Below are 14,535 nucleotides of genomic sequence, written 5' to 3'. Positions count from 1 at the left end.
GAGCACCGACTGACTTGCTTTACGTACTTCAAAAGAAAGTACTTCAGTGACTGATCATCTGAGCATAGTCTGATTCAGATCAATAGTCTGCACAACCCATCTCCACCCACAGACATTCATCCTACTCTGTAATCCAGATATTACCAGATGTTATGTGACGGATCGTGGCCTTTACACGCCCACACATGCAGAAATATAGGCAAACGTCTTTTTTTTCCTGTAAAAGCCAGCACCTGGCATAAGGCTGATTTGACTGAGAAAACAGGTTCTCATATTGACTTCCTACTCTAATTCGCTCGTGTGTCTGTGGTATACTATGTATCGCTGACTGTTATTGCACACTAATAAGAAGACTATGTACACTGAAGGGCTTCTTTGTTTCAAATACACCCTGCAGTTAGTAAGAATAAGCTTACTGTCTTCTGGTACAATCTAGCTTTTTGCTGCTGCTCACGGTCTTTGATTGAACTTTGATTTCCCTATTACGCTTCATTTTATGCCTGTTCTCTCTCACAAACAAAAACACGAGTTCACATGATAAACAACAGGGTGATGGTCCTGTTACTGGTTTTTTTTTTGAGGAGCAGAGTGTATCAGTAGTCAGCTGAGCTGATTTTAAATCAGGAACAGGAAATGTGATCTGGGGCTCTGGCCAGCCCAGAACACTGTCCCTATTGTCAGAGCTCACACAGGGAAAACACTCGGGACTTTTAAAGGTTATCTGTCCTGGGAAAAGGTTAATATTCTCCTCCATAACTACCCTACAAAGGACAAAGAGACACCCAAAATGGATACTGGATGATGACCCTATCACTAAATATGTCTTTGTTGTGCCTCTTACTATAAATGTATGAGTTTATTTCCAATCAAGAGGGGTCAGAAAAAGGTTCTCTATCAGTGTTTGCTCAACTGTTTTTAAACCACTGACGAAATATACTGGAAAGACGTGAATAATGCTGGTGGTGGAAGATCCCTAACTGGTCAACTTAGTCATCAATGCAGCATGCAAAGCGAAAATAAAACATTTACATGGTCAGTTTATGATCTCTGCTCGATAAAATCAATACTACAGCTCCCATTTAGACCATAAATTATTTGCTGGTTGACAATGAAAATAAACTGGCGACTACCATGATAATCTATCCAGTGCGTATAATTCACGAAAAGAAAAGAAACAACTGGAAAACAACAGTTCCTTTGTTCTGTGTGATAGATCTCTATCGCATCATCTCAACATGAATGAACCAATTAGGAATTCAAGAGAAAATGTATCCACATCTACTTTGATAATCAAACACATGATCTTGGGCTCTTCAAATCAGGCTTTCATTAAGACCAATGGTTCCTGTTATACTGTATGTCCCACTGGGTTTGTGGGAATCAAGTCTATGACGACTAGCGTCCCCTATAAGATGAGCCAAACCAACTGGTTAATCGCTAGGTTAAATAAATAAATACAGTGATTTAGTATGTTTTAAACCACCATTTATTTCTATGACCCCCAATGCAAAGTGAAACTGGGCTTCATGCTGCAAAACCAAACAAAACAACACTGACTGATTTCAGCCCCCACCACAGATAGGCTACTTAGACCAAAGTGTCACTGTCAGTTCATGTTTGCTGTGTGAGAAAAAGCTAAAGTTAAGTTGACTGTGAAAGGCCTCGGTTTACCATAGGCAGACAGTAACACAATTTCTACATCAGCATTGTAAGCGTGAATCATCTTTTCTTTTTGTTCTCTCTGCCATAGAAGGCCTAGTCATAGTGACTAACCCATGTGCTGCCACAGCCTGTGGGCCAAAGGGAATAGTTTAGGTAAGGTGATAAGCTAACAGCAAGGCCTGGTAAATACAATATGATCAAAGTCTTTATTCAGGGATACACTTTTGTAAACACAAAGGGACATAGATGCGAGCAGAGAAATCTAAAAGGCAACAGAAAGGGGCCGCGGGGTGTAGGTGGTGTCGATTCCTCTGGCACGGCCCACATTAAACTAATGTAACTGTATCTCTGTAACAGCACTAAAGGCTATGACCTCATCCCGTGGTGAGAGAGGGAGCAAACCTGGACACATGACACCATTACACCAGCATGGCTGCTGTGGGTGTGTATATGTGGGTGTGCTTTTATTTTCCCTGGATTGAAGGGGCTTGGGTGGGATTGAACTGTTTTCTTATTCCACGACTTCTCTCATATTAAAGCACATCAGCCCACAGTCCATCATACAACCAAACATTTGTTTCCTAGTAGTGAATGAGCAGTGGAGTTTGTCAGCTATGGGCAGATATAGATCCAACAGGAAATTCTACACTCACAATGAGGCCTTAACGCCATAATTGCACACTTATTTGCCCCATTTAATGCCCTAAAATAGTCATGTTGTCTGCCAGATTAGATTACCGGGCCACCTTTTGTTACACATTCAGTTCTTTGTTAAATACTTCCATAGCAGGGTCATGATCTCGAGACATGGAAACTCACTTTATTTAAAATAATAATGATAGTAATTTAAGCAGTTTTTAAACAGTTGTACACCAGCGATTTTTGAAGTGTATAACCATCACGGTCATGTTAGGATTTACACCTGCAGATTTTGGACTGAAGTCAAAAAAATTTTGTTGCAGTGTTTTTTGTTTTGTTTTTTTTAAACAGAGGAGCTGAAATTGAATTCACATTTTCACAATACATCAGTGTGGACACAGTAAGTAGTTCGGCACAAGAAAGTAATAAAGTGACAGTGGGTTTTTTTGTTTTTTTTTTAAAGTAATTAGAACATTTACCACGTTTTCTAGCTACTTTTGCAGAACACTTTAAGAAAGTAAACACCGCCTACCTTTTGGAGGTGAAGTTCAAAAGCGACGTATTTGAAACTTTCAAAGGCAGGTGGGAGTAAAAATCCCGTTACGAGGCAGCTACACCAAGTCGGGCGAACGTAAGCACAGTCCAACAGCCTATCCTCGTCATCTTCGCCGGGGTTTTTCCTCCGTTATTGTGACAGTTATCTGACTGCGCGAGGTAAAAATATCAAAAGCGACAGCTCCAGCCGTGAGCGCGCGCCGCTGTCTAAGCCGTACGTCCGTACGTACAGTATAACATCACCTCCGCGCTCCGAAATGTCTCGGTAATCAACTTATGTAAGAGAAAGCGAGTGTGCACGCACTGCTTTCTATTTATCTGTCTCCTCCTCACCGAGTTCGTCTGTCGGTGTTGAAACTGCTGATAAAACCAGCTTGAAGTCTCACTTTCATCCGCGTGTGTCCTGCTGGTGTGCGGGCTCCATCTGCTGAACTCCGCGGGGTAAGGGAGATGCGGATATGTGTGTGTGTCTGTGTGTGTGTCTTCTGCTCTACGTCTGGCATAAATGTGAAAAAACGTACCAATATATCCACAGACCGTTTCATCATAGATTTATAATCAGTTTGAATCACTTTGTTGTTCCTGTACTTTATGCTATATTGCAAACTGTTGTGCTACAAGTAAGAAACACTCACTGTGTACACGTTGCTAGTACTGAGTTGGACCCTGTTTTACCTTCAGGACTTCCTTAATTCTTCTTGGTACACATTCAGCAAGGTTTTGGAAACTTTCCCTGGTCCGTACTGACGTGACAGCGTCACACAGCAGATTTGTGAGCTGCTCAACCGTGACTAGGGTTGCCAACTCCCTGAAAAATAAATAAGGGACACCTCGTGGCCAGGGCCGGGCGACCCAGTTGTCTTCACCCTTCCCAGTGTGGTGAATTTTCTAGCTCTTTTTTTGTGTGTGAAATTATTTTTTTAACCATTTGACTTGAAGTTGATTTAAGTAGATGCATATTCTATTCTTTGTGATATGAACACATGTGAAACAAATGATCATTTAGCCATTTATTTTTAGCTCAAAATGACAACATTAACACAGTAAAACAGGTCTCTTTCTTAAACAGAAGCCTGTCATGCTTAACTTTTGAGAATATAAGTAAATCTTTCTTTAAAAGAACTCTGTCCTGCTTAACTTAAAATAATAGAAAACAATAGAAAGAAAAACATTCTTGTAACAGTGCACATTTAGTGCATTTAGTACAATTGGCTTCAGTTGAGGTATTATTTCAGCTTTTCTAATGCTAATCAGCTGCTCCTGTTTGTAAACCCGCTTGTTCCCATGATTACGCATCATAACTCATCATCATTATTCATCTATGTATTACTTTTATGTATTAGTCATCAATTTGTTGTAATCATCTATCCTTGCAGTTGTTTATTACACAAAATAAATTATATTATCACACTTCTGGCCACATAGCGCTGATATTCACTGCACATGCCCATATTAACGTTTTCCAGCCAGGTGTTTTCCTTTTCCCATTCTTCCCTTTCTCTGAGGGGAACAAACATTGCTGCTCTAATGCTGGGCTCACACTGTGCGATTTTTGGCCCATTTTGAGCCGATTTTTGAGTGATCGGACCGATTTTGGCCTTCATCGTGCATCGTGTAGTATACGTGGGGTAACGAGAAGTGATTAACACCTCACGACCAGCTCCCAATCATCAATCGCTCGTGAGGGTGTCACCACAGGCGCTCACACTGCTCACGCGCAAACGTAAACGTTGGTGAAAAAGATGGCGCAGCACGGCTGTGCAGCGTGTGATCTGGACACAAGCGATGGAGGCACAACTTGTAGAACTTTGGAAAGCTCATCCGAGCCTTTTCGATGTGGCATCACAAAATTATCACGACCACAACAACCGTGAAAATAGTTGGATCTACACTGCTGCTCAATCACAGCTGCCTGATCAATGTTTTTCATTAGCAATTTAGCAAAGTTGATGGTGGTGGTGGTGTGTCTGTGTGAGTGAAAGACAGAGCGACAGATTTTCTGTTATAACCTTCATTTTATGGAGGCACAGTGTGAGCACTCAGGTCGCATCAGAGCATCGGGCGGTATAGTGTGAGACCTGCATCGTGACCTACCAACTTCTAACCCCTGTGAGTCAATCGTGCAGTTTGAGCAGGAGCTGAATAACGTGACTGAAAAAATCGCACAGTGTCTGCCCAGCTTTAGGTGTACTGTCGTCCGAGACTTGCACCGCAGAGTCGGCGTTTGTTTCCCTGTTGACCATGCTTCTTGTTGTGGTCATCTGTTGTCTTCCGGTATTTTCTCCGCAAGCGACCTTTCCTCGACCAATGAGATGAGCGGTAATCTGAATTGTCATACTCGAATTGTCATAAGTGTGCTGTCAGCTCATTGGTCACAAAGCAGGAGAGGGGCTGGGAATTATGTTTTCAAACAAAGCGTTAATTCCATAAACATTTATAGACTACTTTTGATTCTCACTGTATTACGGGACAAAGTGCGTCCCTTATTAGCTCAATACGGGACGTGTACTTTTGTTTCTAAATACGGGACGATTCCGTATTTTAAGGGACGGTTGGCAACCCTAACCGTGACGCAATCTCCACATCCCAAAGGTGCTCTGTTGGATTGAGGTCTGCTGAGTGTGGAGGCCAGTGAACTCATTGCCATATCCAAGAAACCAGTTTGAGATGATTTGAAGTTTGTGACACGGGGCAGGAGGCAGCCATCAGAAGATGGCTACACTGCAGTCATAAAGGGACTGACCTGGTCAGCAGCAATACTCTGATAGGCTGTTGCCACCAACAGCAGCCGCAACCATTAACACATGGCACGATGGATCCATGCATTCATGCTGTTTGCAACAAATTCTGACCCTACCATCAGATTAACACAACAGAAATCGAAAGTCACGATATTTTTCTAATGTTCTATTTTTGTTCACTTTTAGTGAGCCCATTTGAAGTGTAAACACAGTTTCCTGTTCTTAGCTTTCAGGCGTGGCACCCTGTGTGGTCTTCTGCTTCTGGTTATTTCAGTTACATTGTGGTACTTTTCCTTTGACTTCTGACATCATCGAGGCATTTTCAGTCAAAGACTAACTGGATGGTTTTTCTCTATTTTTATTTTTGTTGATTGTTCCCTGTAAACCCTAGAGATGGTGTGGAATAGATCAGCAGTTTCTGAAATACTCAGAAAAGCCTGTCTGGCACCAGCAACCACTTCACATTCAAATGGCTGATTAGACATTTGTGTTAATGAGCATTTAAACATGTGTACCTAATAAACCGGTCAACGAGTGTATCTACTGTACACTGAGTGAAAGCTAGTTAAGCCAAAGTAGACAATCTTGTTCTGAAACTGTGGAAATGGTAGAATTGGTCTCTATTCTATTGTAGGCTAAGCAGACTTCAGTATTCTCTAAATGTCAGAGTGAACTTTGTTTTTCATAGCTCCCCCCTCCAACCACCAAAAAATATATAACTTGTATTTAAGATATAAGATGTCATGGCAGGAAAAGCAAAGGAATTACTTACATTTTTGTGTGCGAGACATGAGAGTCTGACAGCGTGAACACTGCAGTGACTGATTTTAATAATGACACCCGTGCTTTTCTTACCGTGACATGTCATCAGTCAAAAAGACTTGTAGCTACAGTCATCAGGCTAAAAATGAAAAAAATAAAAATAAAAAATACACGCATGCATTGTTACTAAGTTCCACTTCCAAAAACAGAAGAATGCAGGTATCGCAGTAGGTAACAGTTGACTGAAATACAATAGGATGAGTCACCACTGGTGACATAACAAAAGCCACGCTACACATCCCCACAGCAACAGCATAATTTAACAATGAGTAAAGTGAAACTACCGTAACGTTGATTAACACGATCCTTAACGACTTTCACAATACATCTATAAAGATGAATTACTCTCTGTGTTTGATGTGCAGTTATGTAGACACAGCAGTTGCTGATTTGCTGCAGGACGACAATGCAGGTGAAATGTTGTTTTTGCCTTATTAATGATCATATTGTGCAAATAGTTAAACAGTTATTTTGAATGTGTCAGTTTTATAGCAAATACATCGTGCACATCTGGAGCAGTTTTATGTTATCTCACATGTAAATCTGACCACACAAATGACCTGGAAGCCATGAAAGTCTGTGTTTAGCTAACTGCTAACTGCTAATTTTACTTTTTAATTTGTCATCTGACCACCATGTGAACCTCACTGGACAGTAGATATATCACATTGTATAATATAAAAGTAATAGACTGTGATATCGTTGCTACAGCAACACCATGCATTTGTGCTCCACGGTCCTCACAACAATGGGACAAGCCCAGGTATCTCTGACAGCAAGAGCCAAGCCTCCGATGATGATTTAGTACCTAAAAAAGGAGCTAGTTGAACAATGCACTGGACTCTGAAAAATATGCAAGAAAATTACTCCTGCTAAACACACACCAAGCTGTGAAGCCATGAAAAAGTCAATACCATATGTCACCCCTCAAATGTTTTTCTTTTGTTTCCAAGGAGCCAAAGTTTTATTTAATTTTTTAAAGTGAGTCTTGAGCAATAGTTCTCCAGGCTTTCAAAGGTCTTTCAGAATTTTTCTTTGGACATTGGCGGATTTTTCCACTCATTTTCAATCCAGTCCTGATCATTTTCAGGTGAATGTTTTTTTGTTTTTTTTTCTTAAGCCGCTTAACACTGAGCCATTCAGGCATAAAAAGGCACCTTTCACAAGAGATGAACCAGTGTTGTTTCTACGCATTGCAGACAACTTATCAAAGAACCAGTTTTAAATTGTGTTTTTAGGCATTTGTTACTAGCAGCCTGTTGGAAAAATATACAATCTGTACCAATTTCTTTAGCTGAATCGATGAAAAATGCCAAAGACAACAGTTTAACAGGCATAAAATAATAATTTTGCACCAACAAAGTGATTCCCAAAGAACTATTAGCTGAAAACTCATCTCAGCATGTTGTGCAGTGTGTCCTTAAAGTGAAGGTAAAACAAAAAGAGTTAAAAATAAAAATCCAGCAAAGACTTGAGATATGCACCTGGCCCTTCACTTGATGCATTTGCTGTTCATTGAAGTCTTACCAGAAGCTTTCAGTAAGCCATTCTTACAGATAAGAAACAGGGAGTAAAGGCTGAGGTATGCTAAATTACAAGAGAACAGAACTGAAAATCAGTGGCAACAAGTCTAACGGAACGAAAGGCAGCAATCATCCAAATAAGAGCTTTGAATGTCCTTGAAGGAGCCTGGAGAACTATTCCTGAAGAGTACTTAAAGAAATTATAAGAAGTCTTGTCCACTAGAGTGGAGACAGTGTGGAAGAACAAAGGTGGCTTATTGAAAAACCGACTTTCAAGCGCATTACAATTGTACAAACTCTGTGTTTGCCTTTTTGCTGTATTTCCATGTATGATTGCTCATGTTTCAATGAATCACTGCACTTATCTCCAATGTTCCTTTCAGAATATAAAGAAATGAGGGATGACTAAAGACGTTTGCCTAGTACTGTACTAGCAGCTGGTGATGTGTGACCCAAAAAGTACACAAATGAGTCAGCCGAGCATCGCTAGCTGCACTCGATAGTTGCACTCCATACAGGACGAGCAAATGGTGGATGGAAATTACTGCCGTGTTTAAGCAACTGGTTAAAAGAGCTCGACCCGGGACACAACATCCCAGGTAGAAAATATTCTTCAGTTTTGTCATGCGACAGTATTGTGTAGGCTAAGCTTTATAAAGTTAAGTATCTTTAGTGATTAAACTAAAAAGCCATGTTCTTACTCTCCTTAAAATTTCCAGGGAAATTCTCAGTAGATTCCCATTTTGATAGTTTATTTATTTACATTCACCCATAAATGCTGCTGTCCCTGAGCTGTAAGCATCAATAAAACATTGTTCAGCAAGTTTTTTCTCTATATCATAAAAAATACTATCGAGAATTTTCTTGAAATATCTGCCGTTATGTCTCTTTCTCTCCTCTCCTGGACAGCAATATGCGAGTTTATCGCTAAAAATACTCACACGTTCTTTTGCATCCATGCTCATCCAGATTAAGTCAGCATAACTGGAAAACCTAACATAAACTAATCACAGAGACAACAACTGATAACTGTCAGCGAACTAGGTCAGTTCTATTTTTTTTCCATTCCATGTGACTCAGACTGGTCCTATGATGGAGTCAGTAGATTTGAGGTTGTTAAATTATGTACCTAAAGGGAAAATTGTGGCCTGAGAATTTAAAAAAAAAACCTCCTATCAACAGCACTTTGTGCTTTTCCTTGTACTCTTGGCAGGTTTTACCAGTCCATCCCAGAGTCACGGGGCTGACTGTGGCCTGAATCATTTGAGATGCGTTCGAGCAAATTGAATTTGATTCGAGTTTGAACAGCACATGCTTCAGACAGAGCTTCTCCTATTTACAGATATAGAGGTCATTTGGAAACGGTTGCTACTAAAATTACATTTGCCAATAAATTAGCTTATTTTGGATTTATTAAATCATTCCATGAGCTGTTATTAAAACATCATTATTCATATTAAAGAGGGCAAAAACAGGCTTCTTTCAGCTGGCAGTGATCACTGTCAGCTGGAATTTGCAGCCTAATACGGTTGGTAATGATTTTATTTTTTAATATTTATGTTAATACATTGTCTACAGATGTCAGTAGAGCTCTCTCTTCTTACTTTCCACCCTCACAGCATCACTTTATTGCCTTTGCAGTCAACGAGCACTCTGGCTGCTGGTAGCACTGAGTATTTAGATTTCACCATGCAAACCTTTTGGATTCTGGACAGTGGGGTCTGACTAGACCCTCCAGTAAAAATATCCTAATGTCAGCGAGGTATCGGGGCTCAATTTTCCCCCAAATTTCCAAAAGGATATTAAAACGGAAAACACTGGTAGGGAGCGATAGAGTGAAATGGCACACGGGATACATGGGAAGGACTTCAAGGTGGAGGTTTGTGGCCGGTGGGGCTCGCTCCTCATTCAGTCACAGGAAGCCGGTAGGAATGAGAGGAATGCAGTCAGGCAATACGGTGATGGAGGGAGCAGCAGTTGCAGGGCAGATTGCCAGAAAGAACGGAAAAAGGAAAAGATAGGAAGAGTGAAAAGTGATTAAAGGGTGAAAAAAATGGCAGGTCTCATTTACCAAAAACAGACGCCCAGTGGCAATTTGTTGTTGCTCACCGTGCAAGTGTAACTTCTTTGTCTGATACTGACCACAGGATGCGGATAATGTGCATGATATTGGAGGGGTCAGGCACGGAAATACCTCAGTACATTATTGGGATTGGGATTGGAATGTGTGGAGTTATCAGTCGGACAGATTTCCTGAAAATGGATGGAAGCAGAGGATCCATAAACAACAATAAATGATTGTTTTTTTGTCATCCTACCTTAGAGACACATCTGTGCAGACAGAAACGTGCTTCGACATGAAGGGAAACATGCACGCAGGTGGCGCTATGTGCAGTCTGTTTTACTTATCCAGTTTTCTCTTTCATTCTGATATGTTTATTTTTTATGTTTGCTCCTTTTTTTTCTCACTACTGTGCCAGTTATTCCAGTTTTCCCACAAAAAGACTTTAGCAGACGCAGTAAACTGACAGAAAGCGTGCATGAGGGGATGGTAAACAGGATGCGCTCAAGCAGCACAGGATTGGATATTTGCTGTGTGCCACCTCAAATGAGGTGCTCACTTCCAACCTCTGCAGTCTTTAGGCTCATTGTTTTGGTTTTGCACCACTTTCCTGTTTAGATTAACGCTAACTCTCATTAGCCTCTTTTTCATGTGCAGCTGTATGTTATCATAAAAGCTAACATGATCTACTGTTAAGTACAAATGCAGGAGCATCAGATAGATAAAAGTTAGCCAATGAAGATGCTTCAACACTTTACAAGGCGGTGCCAAACATAAGGCCCGGGGGCTAGAATCGGTCTGGCAAAGACTCCAGGCTGGCCCACTGGAAAATAGATAGATAAACAATTAAATGACAGAAAACCTCCTATTTTTTCACTATCTGCTACAGAAATGTGATGTTAATTTTACACATTTATGTCTCACAATTTAAGCCCCAAAATTTGACATACTGTCCAAATTGTACTTATTTTTCTTGTATTAAGAAATCTGATAGACTAAATTTTAGTTTAGACAGAAGGAGTTTCACTGGTCTGGCCCACTTAAAATCAAAGTGGACTGTTTATGGCCCACAGTGTAAAGTGTGATATATTAGTGTTGTGTTTATAGCTTGCTTTGTTTCCTCAAAGTGGCTAAAAAGATCAATTTAGCATAATTAATGGTGCTTTAAGCTGTTAATGTGGTTTGCAAAACCGAGTTAAATGAAAGCCAGTAAAAATGAAAAAGACAAAAATCGTGTATTCAATGTAAAATTGTGGTTTTCAAACTTGTGTCATAAACCATAGCACGTGTTCAGGTGGGCCTCGCTAAGCTTGAGCTAGCAGCTGTGTGGTAACTTTGAACCAAGGGAGGCTGCTGGAGGCCGCTCGCAGCGGCGGGTGCAGCCTCTAAAGCCTTTCCATTCCCGACAGCAAAGCGTAGGAAAGCCACAGAGGGGAGCGATGGCGCTCATCGCTCGCCTGGTTTCTTGGGAAACTGTCTGTGACACTGGAAAGTGTCGCTTTGTGACGCCTTCACACTCCTCTGCGAGCGCGTGTGAAAAACATTTCAAAGTTTGGAGCAGTGTATAAACCTCTGACAATGTGTTCAATGTGGCTTTTAACGCATTTTGCATATCAGGCTGCACAAACCCACGAGGTGGTGATTTTACTGAAGGTTCTGTAAACTTTGCTGCTCTTGAAAGAAAGGTCTTAAGATGTGGAACTGTGCTCGCAGCGGCCACAGTGCATTTCTGAAAATCCTCCTGCTTATAACCCATGCTGTTGCCTACATAAAAATTTAAACAGAGAGGAAAGCAAAACCCTTAAGATATATAATCTTTCCTGCTATGAGGGCTTTTTGGATCTAGTCTTGAAATTTTTGAAGCTCTTAAATGAAACTACTTCCTCCAGTTCAGCTCAACACCGCCACAGATCAGGCTCTTACATTAAAAGTACACTTCCACAAGATAGTAGTATAAATATTAATGACTGGGTCATTTGTTTTTATTAATCAAAACAAACAACAGCCTGAGAAGACGACCTGAGCTTACAAAAGGACACTCACTAGAGGCTCTCTACACGTCCTTCCTCATTGCTTTATAGTGCTCACTTCACTCCAGTTTGCAGCCTCTCCTGTCATGAAGAACCCTCTTTAGACCAGAGCCGGCCTGATGAAAGCCGCTCTGATTTGCTGCACTTCTGGCCTGCCGTAAAGCCAAGTTATGGTACTCTCAATCATCAGCTCGGAAAATGTAATGGGCTGGTGCAAATCCACAAAAACAAATGATGTGTTGTGGGTTTGATCAGAAAACAAAAATTATTGGTGGAGATTTCCAAAAATAAACAATGACCTCAGGTGAAACCTTTAGAGAAAGCCACAGCAGACCGCAAGACTAATATCGCAGATGTCAAAATGAAACATTTTTAGCAGTCCTTCCTTTGGCCTCAGACACAAAGTCTGAAACCGAGAGGGAGAGTGACGTCCCAGAAGGCCACTTTTAGAAGACCGTGGCCTCTTAACTTGTTGCCCCCCGACCTTTACAAACCAAACAAACCAGAACTCTGATGATTTATCACAGCACCAGAAACACAAACTACCAAGTTCATCTACTTGTTTGTCTTCTCAAATTTGATTTCACATTTTGCACTTTGTTCTTCTCCAATCAAATCAAATAGGTTGTCACGTTCCAATACACTTTAAAAATGGCCACAAATATCCATTATTATTAATTAATCATTTTGTCCATGAACTTCCACATGTTGCTATAAATCCTCAATTTAGAAGTTTTAAATTTCTCTTTTAATTCAGCCAAACAAAACTATGTAAAGAGCCGTCATGTCCCCCATTACTTTAAAGACAGCAGAGCAATTAAAGTCTGATTTATAGTCCTAAAAAAACACGTAGCGGAGTCTCTAAATGTGTAGCAGCACATGGGAGTAAAAATAGAGCCAAAGTTTAGTGCTTTGAGCGAGAGAGGAGCCAAAGGCCGAAGCCAGCGTTTCATCTTATGCAGGAAGATTTACTGTATGTAGAGTCACAGTGCACGAAAACAAGGAAGAGGTGGTGAAAAGCTAAACCTGCTGTACAGTGCGCCCCCCTATCTTTACCTGCGTTCTACAAATGAGCCCCCCCCCAAAAAAAAGCATGCCATGTTAAAGCAAGATTTGTCATGTCAACACATTTTCAATGTTCCTTTACTCGTGATATCCTTGGTTGCTGTGCCACCAGTCAACTCTCACTGTCAAACAAATCTCTTTCCACCTTTTCGCCGTCTCTTCTCTATCGCTCTGTCTCCTCCAGCAGTTCATCGCAGTGAGGGACTGTTGTTTTCTGTCTACTTGTTTTAGGCGCTCTTATACTTTTCGTGGACACACTAAGTCTCCAGGGTGCCTGCTCTGTTTCCAATTTTCTCCCCTTCCCAATCCTGAGAAACAGCACGTCCAAAACCAAACAAATAAAGCCAGAAAAAAACAAATCAAATGGAGTAAGAAATCATTTATCCTTGTTACCCAACCGCAGTGTCCTTCCCGGGCATTTGATACACATGTATGATCTTAAAGTGTTTGCATACATTACAGTGTGTGTAATAAATTAAGAACAAACTCAATCTTCTCAAAACTCACAGCCAAACCAAAACTCTTAGCACTTAAAACCACTCTCCAACAACTGGACCAAAAAAACCACGTCCACATCTGCAAGTTTAACTAAAAATCCACTCCTAAGTTCATGAAAGGCTGACATACTTTCCTGGTGATACATTTACGTTCAGTCCCTGAAGAAGACTCTTTTTTTTTTTTTTTTAAACACAGCTGTTAATTATTCCTTCACAGATAGATAGAAAATAGAAAATGTGCAAAAGCTCACCGGCTTTCTGCGCTGACATTCAGCGAGTGGTCCTTCTGTGCTCCCACAGCGAGTCCAGTCAGTCACAGGAGGCAGTGGTGGGACGGAGTGGAAAGCTCAGGGAGAAGATAGCTCCTGCTCTGACAGGGGAGTGGTGGTGCTGCAGCGCCGGAGCCCAACCGTGCGCTCACAACGCGAGTCACAGTCAACTGCTTGACACAAGCAGCTCCCTCTGACTTTTCTGTGTCTTGCACTTCCTCTCATGTGAGCTGAACTATCTCGCTGTAGTTTTTTTTCTTTTTCTCTCTCACTCTTTCGAAGTCGCTACCCTTAATTCTCTGTTTCAGAGAAGACACAGTTGCTCTGCCCTATCACACACACACGCACACACACACAAACTAACTTATTTGGCAGGGCTCCCCTTGCACCAGAAGCTCCAGAGAGGAGGGAGGGGATGGGGTTTGTGGACATTGTGTGTGTGTGTGCACGCGTGCAGACAAAAAGAAAGAGAGAGCGACAGATTGTGTAGTCACTTGCGTCTGACAGACAATAGCAGGAAGTGTTGCTTTTGGATGCACAAAGTACACAAGAATGAAATAAGAAAACTGCGACAAGCGTGAAACTTTAATGATTTTTACTTTTAAACATTACAGTGGTGCTTATCTCTCAAAGTGAAGCAAACACCGAAGGAATAACAGCACGATTATCA

The 14,535-nt window shown here is 41.1% G+C and overlaps 1 protein-coding gene across 1 annotated transcript in view; it reads right to left on the bottom strand.

Moving 5' to 3' along the window:
- The window catches only part of LOC101467054 (histone deacetylase 7), a 43,466-nt gene extending 29,288 nt beyond the window's left edge, over positions 1–14,178 (bottom strand). Inside the window, exon 1 of the mRNA XM_004545144.4 lies at positions 13,848–14,178. Coding sequence (XP_004545201.1) covers positions 13,848–13,866 — 19 coding nt within the window. The 5' untranslated portion in view covers positions 13,867–14,178. The remainder of the gene's footprint in view (positions 1–13,847) is intronic.
- Positions 14,179–14,535: the final 357 nt, after the last annotated feature.

This window comes from Maylandia zebra, linkage group LG5, assembly GCF_041146795.1.
Source record: "Maylandia zebra isolate NMK-2024a linkage group LG5, Mzebra_GT3a, whole genome shotgun sequence".
NCBI classification, from domain to species: Eukaryota; Metazoa; Chordata; class Actinopteri; order Cichliformes; family Cichlidae; genus Maylandia; species Maylandia zebra.
Note: the sequence above shows the minus strand (reverse complement) of the source record. Positions and strands in the feature narration are given on the sequence as shown.